Here is a 22541-nt window from a genome sequence, read left to right as displayed (position 1 = left end):
ATAAGTGCCACCGCTTCTGTGAGCCGATTTGGCTGCGGGAATACCGTGAAAAATCCACTTCCGATAATTCTCACTCCTTATTACCTGAGGGGGGCAATGCGATGTAGCCACCGTATCGATCGTGATGAATGCGAAATTATCGGTCCTCGGAGGCAGATTTTCTTTGTTTGGTTATGTGTTGGTGATGGACGTGGGATGGGTAACTTTGTTTATTTAAGGAACGACTGCTTTATCTTTGAGATCCTCGCTGAAGGAGCAAATAACTTCTTTGGACGAATAATGGTCCAATTATAATTATAAAAGTCTTTAGAATTGTCTAAAAAGTGTCTAAACATTTAGTACCACCCTTTATTTACTTAGTTTTTTATATAACTCGTGCAGGAATATTTAGGGAAGTTTGGCATCATATTTGGATAACCCAATGAAGCCGCATCGAGGCTGAATGTTATTAAGTTTATCTAATATTTACCATGAAAACCGCAAACTTCCATTTGTCATTTGGCAGGTGGTAAATGGGGAAATGTTTTAGCAAAGGCCTGCGTAAATATTTGACGTGGAACTAAATTTCCGCTCCCGATTTGGTGTATCATGGTAAATTGTCCCGGTGCAGAAATTTGCATTTGATAACATTATATAGTTCTGAATTAGTCATTTGTGCGTCGTACCGTAAACGGGTCCGCTCTACATTGTTGTCTGCAACTTGGATTTGCCGGCGTTTATACGTGGATTCCATATTCCGTGTGTTTTGATAATGTTAAGGGTCTCGGGTCTGCTTATACGAGGAATGTTTTTCATGCAAAACTAATACAATTAGCACCCTTTTGCTAACCTTGAAATTCATTTTCTCCGGCTCTATCTTGACTCCATCTTATTTATACAGTACGTACAACTGAAGTTTTCAATTATGTGATTCGGTTGTCCTTTTGGAATATTAAATTAGGCAAACTGGCGAAGTTCTTTGTCTTAAGTTAATAAGTATAACAGAGAATTAAATTATTTTGCAATCCCAAAGTACAATAAAGTCTAAAGAGGTAATTGAGCGTGTAAGCACTGGGGACAATGTAATCGAAGAACAAAAACTCCCGAGAGCTTCTTTATTGCCATTGTCAACGATGAAACAAATTAGCACAAATTTTAACAAGCTTCTTTTTAATCTTTTTAATGAACCAGGTCAACCATTTTGTCTTCATTTCATCACCGCATTAATCATCCCACCACACACAAACTATTCAATATAAAACAAACTTTTGGAAGCATCGAAATGCATTAGGCAAATGCGATGGTTAAATTGCATTTATTTCGAACCCGCCGCGCCCGTATCAATCATTTTAGTACGTCACTGTCAAACCGTTTTATCTAATGCAACCGACTCTCCAATCTCGATATGGATCCCCATCAAACACCGACCCTCACTTCCAAAACTTTTGACAATGTGTCTTTTCATAACTTCCTCGCCCCCCATATTTCAACTTTTCTCCGATACAAATAAGAAACGAGTCCTGCTTTTCCTGGCGGCTTGTTTTCCTTTTGGCTGGTTTTTGTTTTATTGTTTTCTTGTTTTTGTTTTCGGAAGTAGTTTATGATGGAAGGAGGGTTTCGATCAATTTGGAAACTCCATGTATATTATTTGCATCAATAAACAATATATTTTTAAGTCTCTCCATAATTGACAACATAGATCTGGAAATTGTTGAATCTCTTCTCTTTTTTAAGCAATAAATTGGAGTATAAACACACAATTTTAAATAAAAAACCTATTTTTAAACAAATATACCTACAAAGAGTGTATACGTTTATTTTGTAGAGTCCTTCATTTACTTATAACTTTTCTAAAAGGCGAAGAAGACTCTTCTTTCCAAAAACATTTATGTCGTAGCAACATTTGGTCTTACAACTCAAATCTGATTTTCAGAAGTAGTTTATTACTTTAAGCAGCAAATTGGAAGCTTCAGTCTTCTTCATTCACCTATAATTTTCTCACCACCATCAAATCTAGCTTTTGAGGAAGTTCTCTTAGATTTGAAAGACTCATCCTAAATTTTAAAGACCCTTCCTAGCAAATTACCTTCTTTATACTTTTTTGTATTTCCCCACACTCAAACTCAGATTTATGTACAAGTTATATTACTGTTTAGCTTTCGGAAGTAGTTTATTTCAGGAGAGCAGCTCTAATCAATTTAGAAATGCTTTGTATATTAATGGCTTCAATAAACACATTTCTGCCACCACAAATTTGAACATTAAATTAATTAAATGATGATGTGTTTTAACATTTCTTGCACCCTCAACGTTCAAACATGCGTCTTGCCTTCCAAATCTAAGAAAACTTCTTTATTTCAATAAAGTTCACTATCTAGTAAGTAATTATTTTTTTAAAATATAAATCAATGAATGAATTCATCATTCCAGGCACCTAAACACACTGAAAAAGTAATAAAGAGTTGGAAACTCCTTCCTTGATAACGAGTTTAAGGAACAACTTATGAACATTGAATTGATACAAGACCAATTTAAGTTCTGGTTGTAGCATCGCGAAGTGATTGTTAACTTTTCCGTACGGCGTCACGTTGTCCTGGAAGGGGAGGAAAAAAACTCCGGACATTAAAATTTAACAAACAGTTTGCATAAAAAAAACCCGATATTGGAAATAAAGTTTCAAAAAGTTGTGTGTGCCGAGTTAATTCGCCGTTCGGTAGCCGGCAGTACCTGAATAATTAACCAGCAAGATTCATCTGGCCGAACATATCATTAAAGTGGAATCTAGTGACATGATTCTCTTAATTACCTTAATTTATTTTACGAGATTGCCGAGAAGATAGCTAGCTAACAACTTGAACGTTTGTGAATATGTTAGTGGTTGGTATAAACTTGTTTATATGTTGGGGCCCCCGAGCAAACGCGTGGTCCGCAACTCCTAAGATCTGTGTCGATAAATCAGCGCGCCTCTCTGCCTAATGCTCAAGCCCGGTGCATTATCCACCGGCAATTTTTCTCCATTCCTCGCCATTACTCAACTTATACTACTCGCCGCAGAAAATGCAACTGTTAATGGACGAACCGTACTAACCGTAACAGTAAATCAACGGACAAACGTTTACGCGATAGTTCTGGTTTAATGCTTCCAAGCCTTTAATTGGGTATTGTCTAATGTACAATGTTATACTAATTGCGAAATCGATATACCAACATCTAATGTATAATTCAATGCAATCATAAACTAGATTTGATGAAGATACAATTGGGGGGAACTTTGTTGCAAAAAGCTTTCTACAATTTTAATCAATAACTCCATGGCATCAAACTCATTATTAATTGAAGCAGATGTTGATGTTTCCTTAGATGTCAATTAACGGGATTGTCCACAATTTAATGTTCAGATTAATGGCAGAAATATATTTATTGATGTCATTAGTATACAAAGCATTTCCAAATTGATTGGAGCTGCTCTTCTGTAATAAACTACTTCCGAAAGCTATAACTGTCTAGCTTTAGTGAAATGAAGAAATTCTCTTAGATTTGAAAGGCTTATCCTTCATTTTAAAGATTGGAAGAAATATAAAAACACATTATTAAGTAATTAATTTTGAAAAGTATCAGTTACCATTTTTCTACTTTTTTGTGTTTCCTCTCACTCAAACATTGGCAAACCCTCAGATTTATATATAAGATACATTACTGATTAGAAAATGAACTTTTGATTTTGAACCAATTGAAATGAAGAAGTTCTCTTAGATTTGGAAGACTCATCCTACATTGTCAAGGCCCTTCCTGGCAAGTTTTAATATTATTGGTGGAAGAAATGTAAAAACACATCATCAAGTAATTAATTTTGAAAAGTATCAGTTACCATTTTTCTACTTTTTTGTGTTTCCCCTCACTCAAACATTGGCTAACCCTCAGATTTATATACAAGATATATTACTGATAAGAAAATGAACTTTTGATATTGAACCAATTGAAATGAAGAAGTTCTCTTAGATTTGGAAAACTCTTCCTACATTTTAAAGGCCCTTCTTGGGAAGTTTTGATATTATTGGTGGAAGAAATGTAAAAACACATCATCAAGTAATTAATTTTGAAAAGTATCAGTTACCATTTTTCTACTTTTTTGTGTTTCCCCTCACTCAAACATTGGCTAACCCTCAGATTTATATACAAGATATATTACTGATAAGAAAATGAACTTTTGATATTGAACCAATTGAAATGAAGAAGTTCTCTTAGATTTGGAAAACTCTTCCTACATTTTAAAGGCCCTTCTTGGGAAGTTTTGATATTATTGGTGGAAGAAATGTAAAAACACATCATCAAGTAATTAATTTTGAAAAGTATCAGTTACCATTTTTCTACTTTTTTGTGTTTCCCCTCACTCAAACATTGGCTAACCCTCAGATTTATATACAAGATATATTACTGATAAGAAAATGAACTTTTGATATTGAACCAATTGAAATGAAGAAGTTCTCTTAGATTTGGAAGTCTCTTCCTATATTTTAAAGACCTTTCCTGGAAAGTTTTGATATTATTGGTGGAAGAAATGTAAAAACACATCATCAAGTAATTAATTTTGAAAAGTATCAGTTACCATTTTTCTACTTTTGTGTTTCCCCTCACTCAAACATTGGTTAACCCTCAGATTTATGTACAAGATATATTACTGATTAGAAAATGGACTTTTGATATTGAACCAATTGAAATGAAAAAGTTCTCTTAGATTTGGAAGACTCATCCTACATTGTAAAGGCCCTTCCTGGCACGTTTAGATATTAAACACATCAACATCTCACATTTTAAGTTGACTGATTTATGTAAATTAATTTCTCATATTAGAATGACGAAGTTTTTCTAAGTTTGAAAGTCTCTTGTTACATTTTAACCATCCTTCCCTACAAGTAGGAACGTTATTGAGGGTGATGCAGCATTATAAATTCATTAATATCGAAAGGAATCAATTATCATATCGTCCATTTTTTGTTCGCCTCCCCAAATTCGAAAACCGACTGACCCCCAGACAGACCACTCGAACATTTATGAATTCTGCATATCGTGAACGACGGCGATAAATCAAAGCGTTGCATAATGCGTTTTGCGACTACGGTCCCGTTCGCGTTGGGGATGGAAAACCGTCCTAATTGAAATTTCCCTAATGGCGTTCCAGTGTAAACAATCGGAATCGTCTGCCGGGAGTGATCCGTCACTTGCGGGACATCGAGAAGGCGGACACGGCGGAATCGCCGGCCGTGCTTTATTTATGCGATTCGTGAACTGTCACGCGTCACTTTCGATCTTTTATTTTTGCGCCCTCTCCGCACGATTCGGGGTTTGCGGTAATGGACGTGCACATGGCTGTTTTTGTCAGATGGCGAATAAAATCGTAAAAAACGACCTTTTTGGGGGTAACCATCATTACGAGGCGGTTAAGGTAACCTTTGGGACTCGTTCGGGCCCTTCAATTGTTAATTTTAATTAATTGGGGACGTCTCGGAAACTTCTTCGAGTGCCGTTAATTTTGTATCATCCCCCAGGACAGCAAAATCATTTAGCCGAACGGCAGAACAATAAGTTGAACCGTGCAGTCATAACTCCCAGATTTATCACCTCCAGTTTTCACAATTCAATTTATGTACACCATAAATACAGACAATACCAGTCACTGATTCCTCTGATAATTTTGTCATTCCGCTCTGAATTATGCAATGATAGATAATTGAATGTTTTAAAAGCGCGGCTCCGCATTCACAACGCCCATTCCATTATTTATGGTCGTTTTTTAAATGGATTCCAGTGCTCCCGCGTACAACCCCGGACCGGGCTCGGACTTTTTTTCCTACATGCTAATGGGATGTGAGCTCTATTATGCATGTGCATTTATTATACATATCAATTTTAATTTGTAAACGACATTTTCGTATGGACAATGTTTATCGGGTAATTTTACGCTAATTTTGCATATCATAAAAGGTTTATGGCGTTCGACTGGTATGTTTTAAATTGTCGGGCTTAACTGAAAACTAAAATTGTTTTTGATAACATGTTAAAACAAAAATATGAATATTTAATATATTTTATGTTTGTAGGAAAATATGATCATTTTTATTATATAGAAAAAAATCTAACTTTCATATTAAATTATATAGCAAAAAGTAAATGTAATATTTTCTCTCAAAAAATAAAGAAGTATGTCACACTTTTTATAAAAAATAATATTTTAATATTGTATTTAAAATATTGACCAAAAATGTAGATATTTACATAAAACCATAACTTAAAAATATGTGAACAATAAAGTTTTATTAATTACTTTAACATATTTATATTTTATCTCCATTTTATAGTTAATAAATAAATTTATGAATGTTTTAATGATTTTTGAGTAAAAATATAAATCTGTTACAAAATAATTATTATATTTCAATAAGAATTAATATTTTATTATTAACACTTCGTATAAAAAATTTTGAGACGAAAACATTATTTATTTTGTTATAAAATAATATTATTTTTATTGATGGATTAAATATATAATAATAATATAACTTTTAATATTTTATTTTATAAATAAACTATTTATTTATATTAGATTACTAAAAATTTCATTCACCAATGAAAATATAAAAAAAATTGAATATTATATATATATATATATATATATATATATATATATATATAGTTAAGAAATAAATTTATGAAGTTAATGTTAAAATTTTCAATTAATATATTTCTACATTTTTTAATATTTAACTGTTAATCAATTAAATTTTATTGAAATATTCTGTAAAATAGATTATTCCATTCAAAAATATTTTTTTTATATTTATATTTTTAACGTTTTCATAAAATTGTTTTACTTAATTAACTTTGTTAAATATTATTTAATATTTTTAAAATTTTAATTGTACAAAATAAGAAAACACTTTTATAAATATCACGATTTTTTAATAAACTAAATAAACTTTTGATTAATTAATTTTAATTAATTTATTGTCCAAAATAAGAACAAAAAAAGCATTTTCATAAAATTGTTTTTCTTAATTAATTCATTTAATACTTTTCAAATTTGAATTACCCAAAATAAGAAAGAATTAAAACATATTAAATATCATAATTTTTAATAAACAGAATAAATTTTTGATTAATTAATTTCAATTATAAAATAAGAAAAAAATACGTATTGTGATTTTTAAATGATAAATACTGGATAAAAATTAAAATATATGGAACAAATTATCATTTTACATTTTTAGTTTATAGTTAAATAAAAATATGAAATTTTTAATGTTTAAAATTTCAATTAATGGTTATTTTAATTGTTGAGAAATAAAATATCTGAAGTAAACTATTGCAAATTTTAAATAAATCAATCATAATGTACAAAAATGTGAAATAGATGGATAAAAAATAAATTTATAGACATTTTTCTATAAAAATATTTGTATTAATATTTAACTGTTGACGATTTTTATTCAAAATTTTAAAATATGCATTGAGTTGTTTTTATTGAAATATTCTGTTAAATAAAAAATTCCATTCCAATTTTTTTTTTATTTATATTTTTTACTTTTTAATAAAATTGGTTTTATAAAACATATTTATAAAAAAAGTGCTCTTGATTAATTTTAATTAACACAGCCATTTTTGAGATATTTTAGTAATAATAAACTTATTATATTTATTGTAAAATTGTTGATATAATAGTTAATTTGTCATTAAACAAAGAATTTTGAGGAAAACAAAATTAATTACTTTCCATTATTAAAATCGAGATCGTGCATAAAATAATGGGCCCGTCTCATTACAATTCCAGCCTCAATTTTGCATTAAATCCGCGAAACGGCATAATTGAGTGTAATTTTTAATGAGATACCACCGCGTCACAATTCGGCATTTAATTAATTAATTCTTTGCAATAACAATTACATGAAACAACAAAACAATGATTAATTCCCAGGCAATAAATATGGCATTGAAATGTTTACATTTAATTTACGAATAAAGTTTTTGTCCGGCATCCAGTGCAACAATTTATCCGAATAATAACGATATTCCATTAAATTTTGCGTCCTCTGTGATGTAATTTAATCTGAAACCTACGTGAATAATTTTGCACGATTCATAAACAAGCAAATAGTGGATTTTCGATTCGGCGAAATTGAGTTTCGAATTAAAACACGCGATTTACTTAATTACATGTATAATTTAATTTTTCGTCGACAAATCACGGGTGTGCGGTGAATTACAAAGCTTCACAAGCTTTTTCACTGTCGCTCGTTTGTCGGCACGTTCAAGTAGGAAGAGGTGGATTCATTAGTTGCGTCGTAAATTAGCAGTAAATTGAACATCAAATTGGACGGAGCCGGGTAAGAAAAGCAATATTTTACAATTAGTGCGTATCACCATTGCAGGAAATGCTACCGATGATTAGCCGCAGATAAAAAAAATAAATTTCCAGTCACATGCGTAACAATTTTCGCATTTTTTCCGAATAATTTAGCTGACTCGCATTTTTTTATTGAATTATTGCATTCTTAAACAAGTTATGAGCCGTTCTGGCCGTTAAAAAGGATTACACGACATAAATTTGACACGCATTATTAGGTCTGTCGGTCCAACGAGCAACCTTTTGCAGGGAATGAACGACATCCGTTCCCGTGACAAGAAAAATACGGGCAATTTGTGATGGATATCACAGCCCAACAAAATGGTTTTTTCCTTTTTGGTTCCGGAAAAGAAACAACTGATTTAGGGGATTTTTAATGTGCTGATCCCAAAAATACCAACAAACTTCATCTATCACATCCGGTTTTTGAGATTCATGCTAACTGAATTTAATTTTTATAAAATATATAAATAAAGAAAGTACTGAACTAAATCTCAATGACATCCATAGAAAATAGTAAACCCATTATTGACTTCCTGAAAAGAGCTTTTAAGCTTACTTTGGTGTTCATGTGGGGAAATAGGAGCTGAATGAAACATTGGAGACAGTGGACCATACCTAAAGATTCTTGTATTAATGATGTGGAGGAAATCATCACACTGAAAGCCATTTTTGTCTAATAAATACATGTCAAAAGTATTCATGGAAACAATAAACACAAATGATCATATTTTATTCTAAATTCAGGAGTAAAACGTTCACTGTATTCAGAAGAATTACCCATTCATTTACCTTTTAATTAGTTGAAATTGAAAGAAGTCATAAGAGACCTGAACTTCACAAAGGAGTCCACCAAATTAAACCAAAAGAATCTACATTAACTTGGTTCTAATATTACTTTGTATTGTAACGATTTACAGCCTTGTTTCAGCCAGAAATGTTTGATTGGTCCCTTTGACGACTTATATTTTAAATAAACATGTTGTTATAAATTTTTACTTTAAAAGTGTTTCTTTACTTGACAGTGTTACATACCTTTGCATCCTCATGTGCAAAATTTTGACGAATTTTTAGATTTCCATGTTAATGCAATAAAAAATGCATAATTCTTAATAATTTTTAACATCAGCTACGGAGTCTGTTAATATTTACTTTCGTTCATTTAATTCTTAGTAGTTCAAAAGTAATGTCAAAAGTAGTTCCCCTATGCTCATTTACCAATAACATAACCTCACTTAACCTATAAGAATTCACGTTTGTAAACATGGGAGATGTTGAAGTGTGTAAAATAAAACAGGAGTAAATATTTATCAACATAAATTGCGTAATATTTTCTAATATTAAGAGTTATAGGTTTGTCCTCCCCGATGCAGAGAGACATATAATATTGGAATGTGTCTCTGATAAAGATAAGAATAAGTTACAAGTGGAAGATGCTATTGGAGAAGAAACAACGCCTTTCTAAAAGTGAGAAAAAGAAACTTAAGTGTCAAAATAAGTCCGGGGGTCCTACGTACGTTAGAAATAAGTATTTTTTCTATGCTAGCCTTTCAGCCCAACTGTTAGATCTGACATTCCTTCTTACAGTTGTTAATCCAAAATAATGTGCACAATTTCGTTGTCACATAATGAAGGAAATTATGCACCAAGCAACTTATATTAAAACAAAGCGACAGACACAAACGAACAGTCGGAATTACTGATTAAATCCACCGCAAACCATAATTTTATTATTTCAAGCCGTTCACGTACAAAACGGTTTATCGCTTTAATTGAATAACGAAATTAACAATAGTTTAGACTACAAACAGTTTCCTCTGCTTTACATAATGTTCGTGACATTATCGCCGACATCCATCTAAACTTGTGGAGACCGAATTATTTAAAACAATGTGCCGGTACGACACGCAAAATATGGAACAATGGCTGGAAACGAGTGGCGGAGTCGTGTCGCACATATATGAGGGAGTTTCTCAATCAGCGAAACTTCCTGGATGACAAAAGTACAAAAACGTATTTCAAATGTGTGCACCGTTATTAAATGAAAGTAATTTATTCTGCATATCAATGTAATGATAAGTTAATATTCAGTATTTGTTGTGGGTATGTCAACACAAAGATTTCCGCAATAAGATAAGTGTAATTGAAATTTAAATTATGTTTTTATGCCGTCAACGACACTGCTTTAGGTATTAGATATATTAATTTTTAATTAACCGCCTGGACAATAAAAAATTAATATTCATTAATATGAATATTAAGTAGGTACTAATAAATTTATGGGCAATTACAAATAATCGAAATGGACACACATAACAAACTAAACATAATAGATTTGTACAGTAATTATAATTCAATGCATTATTAAGAACAAGTAAAATGGAAAAATTCTTCATCGTTGACCCCAACAATTCAAAAAATAATAAATCTTTAAAAATTGTAGAATTATGCTTCTTTTAAAGAATTTTTTGTATGTAAACTACTAGAATCCCTAATCTACGAAAAAACTTTATTAAATTCAGAAATTTAATTTAATATTTGGATGTACAAGTAAAATTGGAAATAATAACTAAAGAAGTGATGATTTAAACTACTTTATAATATTTTTAAAGTAAAATTTTCTAGTAGAACTTTGTACTTTAGCAGCAATAGAAAAGTCCCTGTGTTTCATTACTCCCTTTCAGCTAGTTCAAATTGTCTCTACTATTGAAACGTTTGGCTGCATCCACATCAAGGTTGCTGCAAATAGGATTAAATATCCAAATTGCTGGGGGACTGACTAATGTCAATTATAGGTCCATTTACAAATTGAATATTAATTTCACCCCACTATTGACATATACAATTCCTAGTTTTAGAAAAACTAGCCCGTCAATCCGTCAATCTTTCCATAATCTTTGTGTCACGCCGTCATATTTTATTAAACGTCCCCTTTATTAATTTATATTAAGGGATGTTCCCCATTTTTCCTCAAGCGTTGAATTTTTTATGCCCGCCCGGAGTGAATGAGACCTTAAAACCGAGGCGCAGTGAATGGGACAGAAATGTACACTTAAAAAGTTAATGTCTGCTTAAAAATTAATACTTCAATCTATATTAAAAAATGTTGGTCAGTAATTACACCCGACATGCGATATCCTGGAAGATTCTCTCTATAATTTGCGTTTGGATGTGTTTTCCATTAAATATGTACGATTGTGTTATTAAATGGATGTTTTAATTGAAAATGATTACTACTAGGATATTTTTATTGTACAATATATTTTGTGTAAGCTTTGTTGCCTATTATTAAATAAATAAGCATGCCTCCACCTATTGATAAGAATAAATAACAGATATTGACAAAAATCCTTCTAGGATATTTATCGTATTGTATAATATATTAATTTGTGGTCTGTGCAAGCTGAGTTGCCTATTAATAAGTAATTAATCGTGTCTCCACCTATTGACAGAAATAGATAACAATCTCTTGAAACCAAAATTTCAATTAACAGACAGACATGCACATATTAGTTAATTACACCGGCAATTATACGTTGACAAGATCGATTCCCTCCCACAATGTTGTGATAATTTATCAAAATAAACCAGAGATATCATTAACATAAACACAGATAGGTCATGGCGTGTTATCACACGGGAATTGATAAGATATGTCGGGCGAGAGGCTGAGCCATTTAACTTCGTAAACAGTATGGTACACAATGTCGGACATTATTCAAGCGTGTAAGAATGTAAAACATTTAATAGGCATGTATCATGTGAAAGAAGTATGCAATTATTATAATTGATATGCTGAAAATGGGTAATATATTATGCTTAATTCGCCGTTAAAATTGTGAAATGATTATTAAGGTGACTGAAAAAATTACACACGTGACATGATTATATGTCTTTGTAGAATGGTAATGTTATAATTATTGCCTGGATTAATTACGCTTAATTGTTTACGTGATTTATTAACATATTAATCCCAAACCGTATATTTATTTTCGTTTATATAAAACTCATAATTTCACCAGAAACCTTTTCACGTCGTCGGAACACCTGGCCCGAATTTTAAAATTTACAACGCCGGCCATAAACGAAATATCTTCCTTCACTCTAATACGGTGTGAAAATAGTGTTGAATTTCACAACACCGGCTTAGTTTACAAGAATGTAACACATGCCCTGGTAGAAAGCCAAACCGATGCAATAAAATCTGATACGGCCCAAAAAAAGAAAAAAAAATATTATGAAGTGGTGAACGATGTTGGTGGTACATTCGATGATAATTTTAGAAAACTGTATAAATTCACATGTGTCGATGCTACGAGGGACAACTGGCGGTAGGTTGTGTTGCCTACCTGGAAATAGTTTATGTGCCGCCATCTTTTATTAACAGGCTATAAATTTGGCACATCTTGATCGGTTTTAAATATTTTAGGATCATTTTGAATGTATGCAGCATCGGGAAGGAGACATATTCCTCGCATTGACCTGCAGCATCATAAAAATCAGTAGTAAAATAGAGTTACTGCCAATGAAATACATAAACTAGATTATAATGAGCGACTTCCATAGGTATTTATTATTTTATTGAACGTTTTTACTGCCTTATAAATAATCGAGTCGATATTAAGGACCTATAAAATGTCAAAGGAACATGAAAAAGGCCCCGTATTTATAGATTATTGATTTGGCGAAGAATTTTGCTACAATTTAACTGCCCACACTCGTTTATACTTTAGTGTTTGCATTGTGAAATTCAATTTTACAGAGACATAAAAAGGTTTTATTGGTTAATTTCTTGTAACGTTGGCAATAAATGAATGGAAATAATCCACGCTCCGGAATACATAATAAAATACTGCTTAGTTTCTAAAAGGTAGTGTTGTAAACAAAATACTTAAAAGTTGTGTTTTATGTGTTTACAATCTTTGATTTGATTGTAAAGAATGGGCAACTCCTGAAAATCTGTAATGACCCCTGAATAAAATAGATGTAAATAAAGCGATCAAAACAGATAAAAATGTCGACCAAACCTTTATAACATCCTGCGAGTTTCCCATCAAAAATCAAATTCACCAAACATAATCCACTTTTCTGGACTCTCGGAACCTCATTCTCTCCCCAAAACATATGTAAATTTCGTTTTTTTCCATGTAAATTTATCTGATATTAAAGCTTATGAATATAAAAGCCCTTTATGGGTCAGAATACGGCACGTCGGACTTCATATATTCGCTTGTGAAAATGTTCCTTTCATCGAACATGTGTTCGCAGAACGAATATTTCAATAAACGTCGTGCAAAGTGCGAAAATATTTACATCTATATGAGAATATCCACCTCAACGACAGCTTGGAACGCTGTAAACAAAACGTGTCCGTGAAATATGTTACATCTTAAACACGACGCCAAAAATGTCTGGCAACATCCCTTATCTGGCACACAGTTTTTATTCAATTCCAGTGCACACGTCAAGGGAACTTCGATCTCTATAAATGCACGATTATAAGTGAACGGAGCATCCCCAGTAAAATCAAATCTTTGACGTCGGGAAGGGTTGTCCGAATGCGGCCAACCTCAAAGCCAGAACAACTATCTGGCACGTGTATCATGTGCACAACCCACAGAAGAACTTATCACGACATCATATATTATTAAACCAATTACGGGGCAATTTATGATAAATTTGGGGACGTCCGCGTGTATTCCTTATCGACACACGGAACGTTACACAGAACAGAATTGTGCACCAATTAGTGCATTATTTTTAGGACCGGCGGGAGGAAATGCCGCAGTAATTTAGGAAAACGCTTTTCGACAGCCCAAAATTATACGTGTGTTAATCATGTTTCGATGGGGGCTTCTTGAAACTATCATTATTGAAGGAGAAACGGAACAGAGCAAGAACTGTACACTGTGGTAGACGTATGTAATTCGGACTTAATAATAGTGTTGTCGAAAGACTTGTTTTTATTTATAATTGATTACTAATATTTGGACAAGTTGGTTGTCTATTGATAGTGTTCTCAATGTGCTGCCATCTACAAGACAATAGATTTGTTTATAGAGAATTATAAAATATACGTGTGTTAATCATATTACCATGGAAGTTTCTTGAAGTTATCAGTAGATGAAGGAGGAATGGAATCAAACAAGAAATATCTGTGGTGGTTAATGCGACTTAATAGTAATGAATTTATTTATAATTGTTTACTAATATTTAGATAAGTTGAGTGTCTATTGATAGAATATGCTACCATATACAAGGCAACAGATTTGTTATTCAGAATTAAAAAATATACGTGTGTTAATCATGTTACCATGGAGTTTTCTTGAAGGCTATCAGTAGATGAAATGGTGAAATGGAATAAAACATGAAGTATCTGTTGCGATTAATACGACTTAATAGTAATAATTGGTTACTAATATTTAGATAAGTTGGTTGCCTACTAGTAACGTTCTGAGTGTGCTGCCACCTACAAGACAGTAGATGTGTTTGTTATTCAAGATGTAATATGTAGTTAAAATTTGTTAACACCATAAATTAATGTTGTCAGTTTGCGAGGGAGTTGCCCGTCGAATCACTAGTTAACCCCGACGTTTGGTGCGACAGTTCGAATCCCGAGTTTTATCGGGGCGTCCACACACGGGCAAACTGATATCCGTCGGTGAATCGTAACGGGCGCATCGGTGTATGCGGGCGTCGCGACGCGTCCAATCCCATGGAAACATCTGAACCGTGACGGAAATCGGCGCTTCCAGTGATGGAGCGTGTGGAAATCCTTACATTTCGGACAATGGCCATAAAGCCCTCACTCGGCGACGACACATGGCGGAACATGCGACGCGTTCACGCCGGTCCGATTGTTTTAATGTTATTCACACGCTGATAGATCTATTAAGTAGGCGGCGGCGATGGGGGGTGGTTTTTTGATGCTTGTTTTGGGCCAGGATTGACAGGTTCAATTGCAAGGTATGGCGAGCCGTTGCATGTTGCCACGGTTACGCGGATTTCAGCCTTTAATTAACTGTACCATCGTTGTCGGTGTCTGGTGAATTTTCAAATAGCACGAATTATTTATTGTGTACGTTTCCTGCTACGTTTGACAACAGCAAAATATAAAACGTTATCACACGAACAATGAGGTGAAGTGTTTACACTTCGGTATGGCCTTTTTCTTGCTTCTTTCACATTTCATTGTTCCCTTTTATGCTGCAAAATGGTACGAAAGCTCTTTGACAAACCTCAAGTGTTTCCACACATATTTACGGACGATACAATTGTCTAACTGTTCCCGTTTTACGGGGACAATTTGTGCTGCATACGGCGTCTGGGACTTCCCTTAGATTTAAAATCTCCCAGGGAAAATGGGTTATTGACTGGGCGAATGCATAAAGAAGAAATAATGCATTCAGTGTTCCGAAGGAAACCTCCCCAGAAGGTTAAATATTGCATGAAGTCTTTTCTAACAGGCAGATTTCCCCGAAGTGGAAAATACACTGCTCCGAGAAATTAACGTACCACACCAAACAAATAAATATATTTATATATAATTTTTATAATTTCTAGATTTATTTACAAAATTATAGGTGGGTAATTTGTTGGAGCAGTGTATCATTGTTAAAGTGCCCGAAGGGTGGAAGCACCCCCGGACGTGTAAGCCACGTAAATTACAATCTTTTGATGCAAATACAGCTAAAATTTATTTATCATGTTAATTACTCCGGCAGCAAAGTTTACTTCTGTGGAAGAGTTAATTCTCATTGTCTTTAATTCCTTAATGTTTCTCACGCAATTTTTGTATAAACGCGACGCTTTAAAACAGTACGCCATAATGAACACGGCGGAGGGCATCCAGCGAAAAAAAAAGGCATACAAAACGAGGGCCCCGCATTGTATCTCCCACTACTAAATGGTTGTCGGAATATTTTTTTATTTCTAAATTAAAATTCAAGTCTGCTAATGTTCCGTGTTTTTTCCTTTTGTCCGTGCAAGTCTTTTGTTTAGACCGCGATTTAATGTACAGCCGTTTCGTAATAAAAATGCAAATGAAGACGATCCGGCCACATATTATCCTGAAAATAGTGACTTTTTTAAAATGATCTGTAAAGGTGCTCACGAAAGTTTAACGCCGCCGTTGCGATGTTTCCCATGTAAATTATTATCATTGGTTAATATCGTGTTATGTGGGCATATACTTCGACGTAATTTGTACCGACGGATGTTTTGCATATTTGGTTTATGTTGGCGAGATGCGAAGGCATCTGATACCAAAATATTTATGCATCGGAGGTCGTCAATAATTCAATACTCAATATTGGATGGCGGTAAAAATTCATGATATACTGTCAGAAACTGGCTATTTTTCATTTCTGGTCTTCAACCTTATTATTGAGCAGTGATTGTATTTCAGGCTGTTATTATTTTCTTTTTTCTTCGGGGCCAGCAGCAAAACTTTTTTTGTTTTGTACATAATTATACATTTAAATTAGTGGGAAAGTTTATTATGTGTAACTTATAATTTGTGTATAAATTCACAATTTATTCAAATAAAAATCATGAATGTAATTCCTTCTTAAAAAGTAATAATATAACTTAACAGTTGGACTGTAATTGAAGCCCTTCTTGAAAGTGACTCCAACAAAGGGAAATGGATTTAGATTTGGATGTACAGCCAAAAATCGACCTTTGACTGAAATCATCCCTCATTGCAAATGACGTGGAGCATTCAATTAGAGTCCACCGCCGTTGTTTGTCCTTAATTACTGCACTTAATCCTATTTGCACAAACCTTGATTGGCGCGAACTGTGCCCAACACCGACGCCAATATTAGAAGTGTGAGTGACAGACTATAACATCCTGACTGGGGCTGCGACTCCATAGTAACTTTGGGGTGAGTAGCGCGAGGGGGAGCACAAACATCAGAAGCACCGCATCGTTTTCGCTGCCGCTGTCACATCTCACTTCGTCCTTATTAGATGTTTCCTTTTTACGTTTTTAATCTGCAACAGAAAACATAGAAACGAGTTTAGTGCCTGATCGGTGTACGTAACTGTGGAGGGCGAATAAAAGATTGGCACGGTCCCGGGAGGGAATGCTGAAAGTGTGTTTCAGCTGTTCAATTTTCGGTAGGATTATCTCGTTACTCACGCTTCGTGTCTGGTCACATTCAAGACCTTACGTTAGTATTTTAATCATTACAATTATTGCTACATCCAGAGGCATGAAAGGAACCCTTTTGACTTCTCCCCAGGTCCCCGTTTTGATTGTCACATGTCACCGTAAGTGACGCCTTTTTTAATCCGCAACAAAAACACCAAATGAATAAAATTTTCGGGGTGCACCGACTGTCGTGCCTATGATTGATGTTGTTCATTTTGAATAAATGCTTTTGGGCCCGGAATAAGATGTATTACACATATAAACTCGTGTTATATAGTCTGGCTGTCGACGATTTCGCCCCCGTGAAAAATGTTTTGGTTTATTTATGTCTACGAAGACGCGGAACAATTACTTATCTACCGGCTTAAAAAAATACAACTGTCTCGGAAAGTTCGGGATGTCAAGAGCATCGGGGGGAGAGGCTGAAATATTGGGATTTTATGTTTCAGTTTCAGTCACATCTGGAGCTAAGTTTTTTTGCTACCCTAGTGTTTAAATAACGTATCTCGTTGCTTTATTAATTCTGCAATAAATGGGTATTACCTAATGAATTAACCAGTACCAATTAATCACAACAATTAAGACTAATACTGTTTAATAACGGCGCTGGACCGAGCTGCACATAAGCTTGATGTATGGGCTACCTTTCATCAAACTAATTGTTCCAATATTAGATTACAGGTAATAAATCAATATTATTTTATGGTAAATAATTAAACCAACTGTTTGCACTATTGATTATAATATCACACACGCCATAATTAATAACGCAGCTCTTGTCTCAGCCTTTGCCCTCCCAAACAAAAGACAACGTGAACAACGTTAAGCGAGAACAAAGTAATAAATCTCATTAAGTTGAAAAAAAGTCGGTGTTAAAATCGTAAGTTCCATAATGTAATCTTTTCACTTTGGCAGAGTTATCGGTCCCGTCCATTAGTCTCGAACCATTCCGAGGCAATTATCACGTGTTTAAAGCAAATATAAAAGCATTAAGTAATAAGGCCAAAGTTTTGTAAATGGGCCGTGGGGTCTGCCCCAAAAACTCGACACATGTTTTTAACGAACCTATCATATATTTATGTCCATCGGGTAACAGAAACCTTTTAGAATAGTGAGCGGTTAAGTGCTTTTTAATGTAGCTAGACGTCTTCCTCTGTGGAACGGATCTTTCGGGTGAGGATGGGGTGTTTTTCAATGTTGTGGCTTATTTGCGAAAGGTAGGATTTATGTCTGTACAGCTGTTAAAGAGCCCAAACGGTAAAGTCAACTGATCAAATACTCCAGGTTGTTGATAAAAACACACCATCAATTCAAGAAGAGGTATTTTTGATTTTATAGTGGTTAGACCACCTTATTTGTAAACAGAAAATAGGTGGAACTTTTATTAAAGCGACAAGGACTTCTTGCTTTATTTATACATATGATTTAGTAGCTTTACTTTCTATTTGGTTTTGTGAAACTTCTTTTAAGATGGAAGTATTTCTATTCATTATTTAATAACATTAAGATGGCAAAACCTCTCTGAATACTTCTAATCTCTTAAAAACATTCAAAAATTGATTAGACAATAAAAATTGATTACACTTAATAAAAATTTGATATATCCATTTGTAAACGAGGTATTTTTTCTTCATTTTTTTAAAAAGTATATTAGATGTATTTAATTTTGTGAAGCTTCTTTTAAGGTGGAAGGTATGTCTTTGTTTTCCAAAATAAATTTAAATAAATAGAAGTGTTTCTATTCATTATTTAATAACATTACGGTGACAAGACCTCCTTGAATACTTCTAATCTCTTAAAGACATTCATAAACTGATTAGACATAATAAAAATTTAATTTATGTATCTGTAAAAAAGGTATTTTTTTCATTATTTTTTTAAAAAGTATATTGGATTTATTCAGCTGTGTGAAACTTCTTTTAAGATGGAAGGTATGTCTTCCTTTTCCAATGTAAATTTAAATAAATAGAAGTGTTTCTATTCATTATCTAATAACATTATGGTGTCAGGACCTCTTTGAATACTTCTAATCTCTTAAAGACATTCAAAAATTGATTAGACATAATAAAAATTTAATTTATCTATCTATAAAAAAGATATTTTTTTATTATTTTTTTAAAAAGTATATTGGATTTATTCAGTTGTGTGAAACTTCTTTTAAGATGGAAGGTATGTCTTCCTTTTGCAATGTAAATTTAAATAAATAGAAGTGTTTCTATTCATTATCTAATAACATTAAGGTGACAGGACCTCTTTGAATACTTCTAATCTCTTAAAGACATTCAAAAATTGATTAGACATAATAAAAATTTAATTTATCTATCTATAAAAAAGATATTTTTTTATTATTTTTTTAAAAAGTATATTGGATTTATTCAGTTGTGTGAAACTTCTTTTAAGATGGAAGATATGTCTTCCTTTTCCAATATAAATTTAAATAAATAGAAGTGTTTCTATTCATTATCTAATAACATTAAGGTGACAGGACCTCTTTGAATACTTCTAATCTCTTAAAGACATTCAAAAATTGATTAGACATAATAAAAATTTAATTTATCTATCTGTAAAAAAGATATTTTTTCATTATTTTTTTAAAAAGTATATTGGATTTATTCAGTTGTGTCAAACTTCTTTTAAGGTGGAAGGTTTGTCTTCCTTTTCCAATATAAATTTAAATAAATAGAAGTATTTCTATTCATTATTTAATAACATTAAGGTGACAAGTCCCTTTGAATACTTCTAAACTCTTAAAGACATTCAAAAATTGATTAGACATTATAAAAATTTAATTTATCTAACTGTAAAAAAGGTATTTTTCATTATTTTTTTAAAAAGTATATTAGATTTATTCAGTTGTGTGGAACTTCTTTTGAGATGGAAGGTATGTCTTCTTTTTCCAATATAAATTTAAATAAATAGAAGTGTTTCTATTCATTATTTAATAACATTAAGGTGACAAGACCTCTTGGAATGCTTCTAATCTCTTAAAAACATTCAAAAATTGATTAGACATAATAAAAATTTAATTTATTTATCTGCAAAAAGGTATTTTTTCATTATTTTATTTTTTTCAGGAGGCCAAGGAGTTCTATTCTAATGTAGATCTAAATAAATGTGAGTACACTCAATATTTAATAACTTTAGGTGTGTCCCTCAGAAATTCAAAACTTGATCCAATAAATATAATCCAAAATTTGATTTATCCATCTGTCACACTCACCACCTAACCTAATTGCCTCAAGCCCCACAACTAATAAAACCATTTTATTCGACATAAAGTCCTGAATCTACCCAAATAAACACACATACAGAGTAAATATGAAGGGTCCTCCATTATATCCAACCATTATTATAGCACAGAGAAATAATGGGGTTAGTGGAACCAAGGGTTGGCCATCAAAACAAAACTGATTTTATGGTCGATACGGATTTGGTACGGTTGTAAACGTTAATAGTATAAACTATTAACTGATAATTAATCTCAACATGAGAACAATATTACGCGTACAATTATGTAGATCCTAGATAAAAAATTGAATAAATGCGGAGGCTGTGTATACTGGATTCAGGGACTTTTTTTTATTTATCGATGGTATTTAAACCGAATGGCGAATACTGGAGATAGCCTTTGGCTACACTTCACAATACAGCCATTGTATTATAATAGGTTATCATTTTATTACGACAGTCGTGGAAATAATAATAAAAAAACTTATAATTGTAAAGACCAAAGACAATAATCAGCCATATTCAATTTAATTACTGCGTTCGGGGAACTTGTTTTGACGAATATTTTTGGTCGGGCATTTTAAAAATCATCACTGCATTAATTACAATGTTAACCCGGTTATTATGTCAGGACGAACATAAGTCACGTATTTAAATAAATTTTAAGCCGGAACAGCTGTTGACAATTCCAGAATGAAAATAAGAAGTGTAGCTTTGTAAATCCCGACTGAACATAATTAAAACATTTAACGAGCGTGAAATTTAAATTCAGCTTTATTGCACATTTCTATAACGACGTCGGGGCAACTTTTGTTTTGCATTTTCACGTGGCTCCTCTTAAATATTATTACAAAAGGGGGACTTGGAAATATTTTTAATTATTTTGACTTTGTTTCTTGTTGTGACTGGGCTAATCTTATTTAATTGGTCCTATTTTTATCTGGACGACTGAGACGAATCTTATCTTGTAGTGTAAAGGCCGAAGAAGAAATTTTGTTTGGGATTAATAACGAGGCATGTAATTGATAGATAAAATAAATTTAAGACGTCCTTTGACATCCCAAAATTGAATCACTTAATCTCCTGACCTCTTTCATTCAACGGACAACTAAAAACTAAAGGAACATAATGAAGACGCTCCTCTAATTGACAGTTTATAAACAACCATTAAAGCGGGCAACTATTTTGACTGGCCACTCACTCCCGGGGATGCGTTTCTGGTTTTTCTACCTGCGCATTTATTTTTAATCATTTTTTATTGGCCGCCACAAAAGGCCTTGTCATAGGCGGGCAATGAATTGCCGGGCACCGAAAACGCAGACAATGAGATGTCGGAATCGGTTGACAAACGTACCTACATGGTAGGACCCGAAAAAGGAATTATCGATCGGACATTGGCACAGGACAAGATTTATGGTGAAAGTGCCCGCAAACCGAGTTTAAGTAGCAATTAAAATCGACCGGCGTTTTTATTTGCATATCGATTCTGTGCTGTCTAGGGGCCCCCCGAGCTTTTCACCAAAAGCTTCACTGTATTGAATATTTGACGTTCAAATTTATATTCATTCGTTTAGCTCATACTACTTTTTTTGGAAATACTGAAGAGATCAATCTGGTTCAGAGACAACACTCATTACATGTCTCTGAGATCTTCTTATCAAAATTTTGAAACTACTTCTTAGAAATCTGATCCAGAGACTCCATTACATAACAAAATTTTCAATAATTTATAAAAAATTGAAAAATTACGTTATTGACTTTTTTTAAATATTTTATTTT

The 22541-nt window shown here is 32.7% G+C and overlaps 1 protein-coding gene and 1 long non-coding RNA gene across 4 annotated transcripts in view; one reads left to right on the top strand and one right to left on the bottom strand.

Annotated features, from left to right (window-relative positions):
• The window catches only part of LOC109603085 (netrin receptor UNC5C-like), a 191123-nt gene that overhangs the window by 132877 nt on the left and 35705 nt on the right, over positions 1 to 22541 (bottom strand). For all 3 annotated transcript variants that reach the window (XM_049965827.1, XM_049965829.1, XM_049965828.1), the window contains one exon: positions 17163 to 17374. In XM_049965827.1, the coding sequence (XP_049821784.1) occupies positions 17163 to 17253 (91 nt within the window). In that variant the 5' untranslated portion in view covers positions 17254 to 17374. The remainder of the gene's footprint in view (positions 1 to 17162; positions 17375 to 22541) is intronic.
• On the top strand, positions 9607 to 20791 carry LOC126265235 (uncharacterized). Its single transcript, XR_007547775.1, has 3 exons — positions 9607 to 9676; positions 9731 to 9890; positions 20609 to 20791. It is a non-coding gene; the product is annotated as an uncharacterized LOC126265235 (long non-coding RNA).

This window comes from Aethina tumida, chromosome 4, assembly GCF_024364675.1.
Source record: "Aethina tumida isolate Nest 87 chromosome 4, icAetTumi1.1, whole genome shotgun sequence".
Lineage (NCBI taxonomy): Eukaryota > Metazoa > Arthropoda > Insecta > Coleoptera > Nitidulidae > Aethina > Aethina tumida.
The sequence above is the reverse complement of the archived record's forward strand: the minus strand, read 5'-3'. Positions and strand labels throughout refer to the sequence as shown.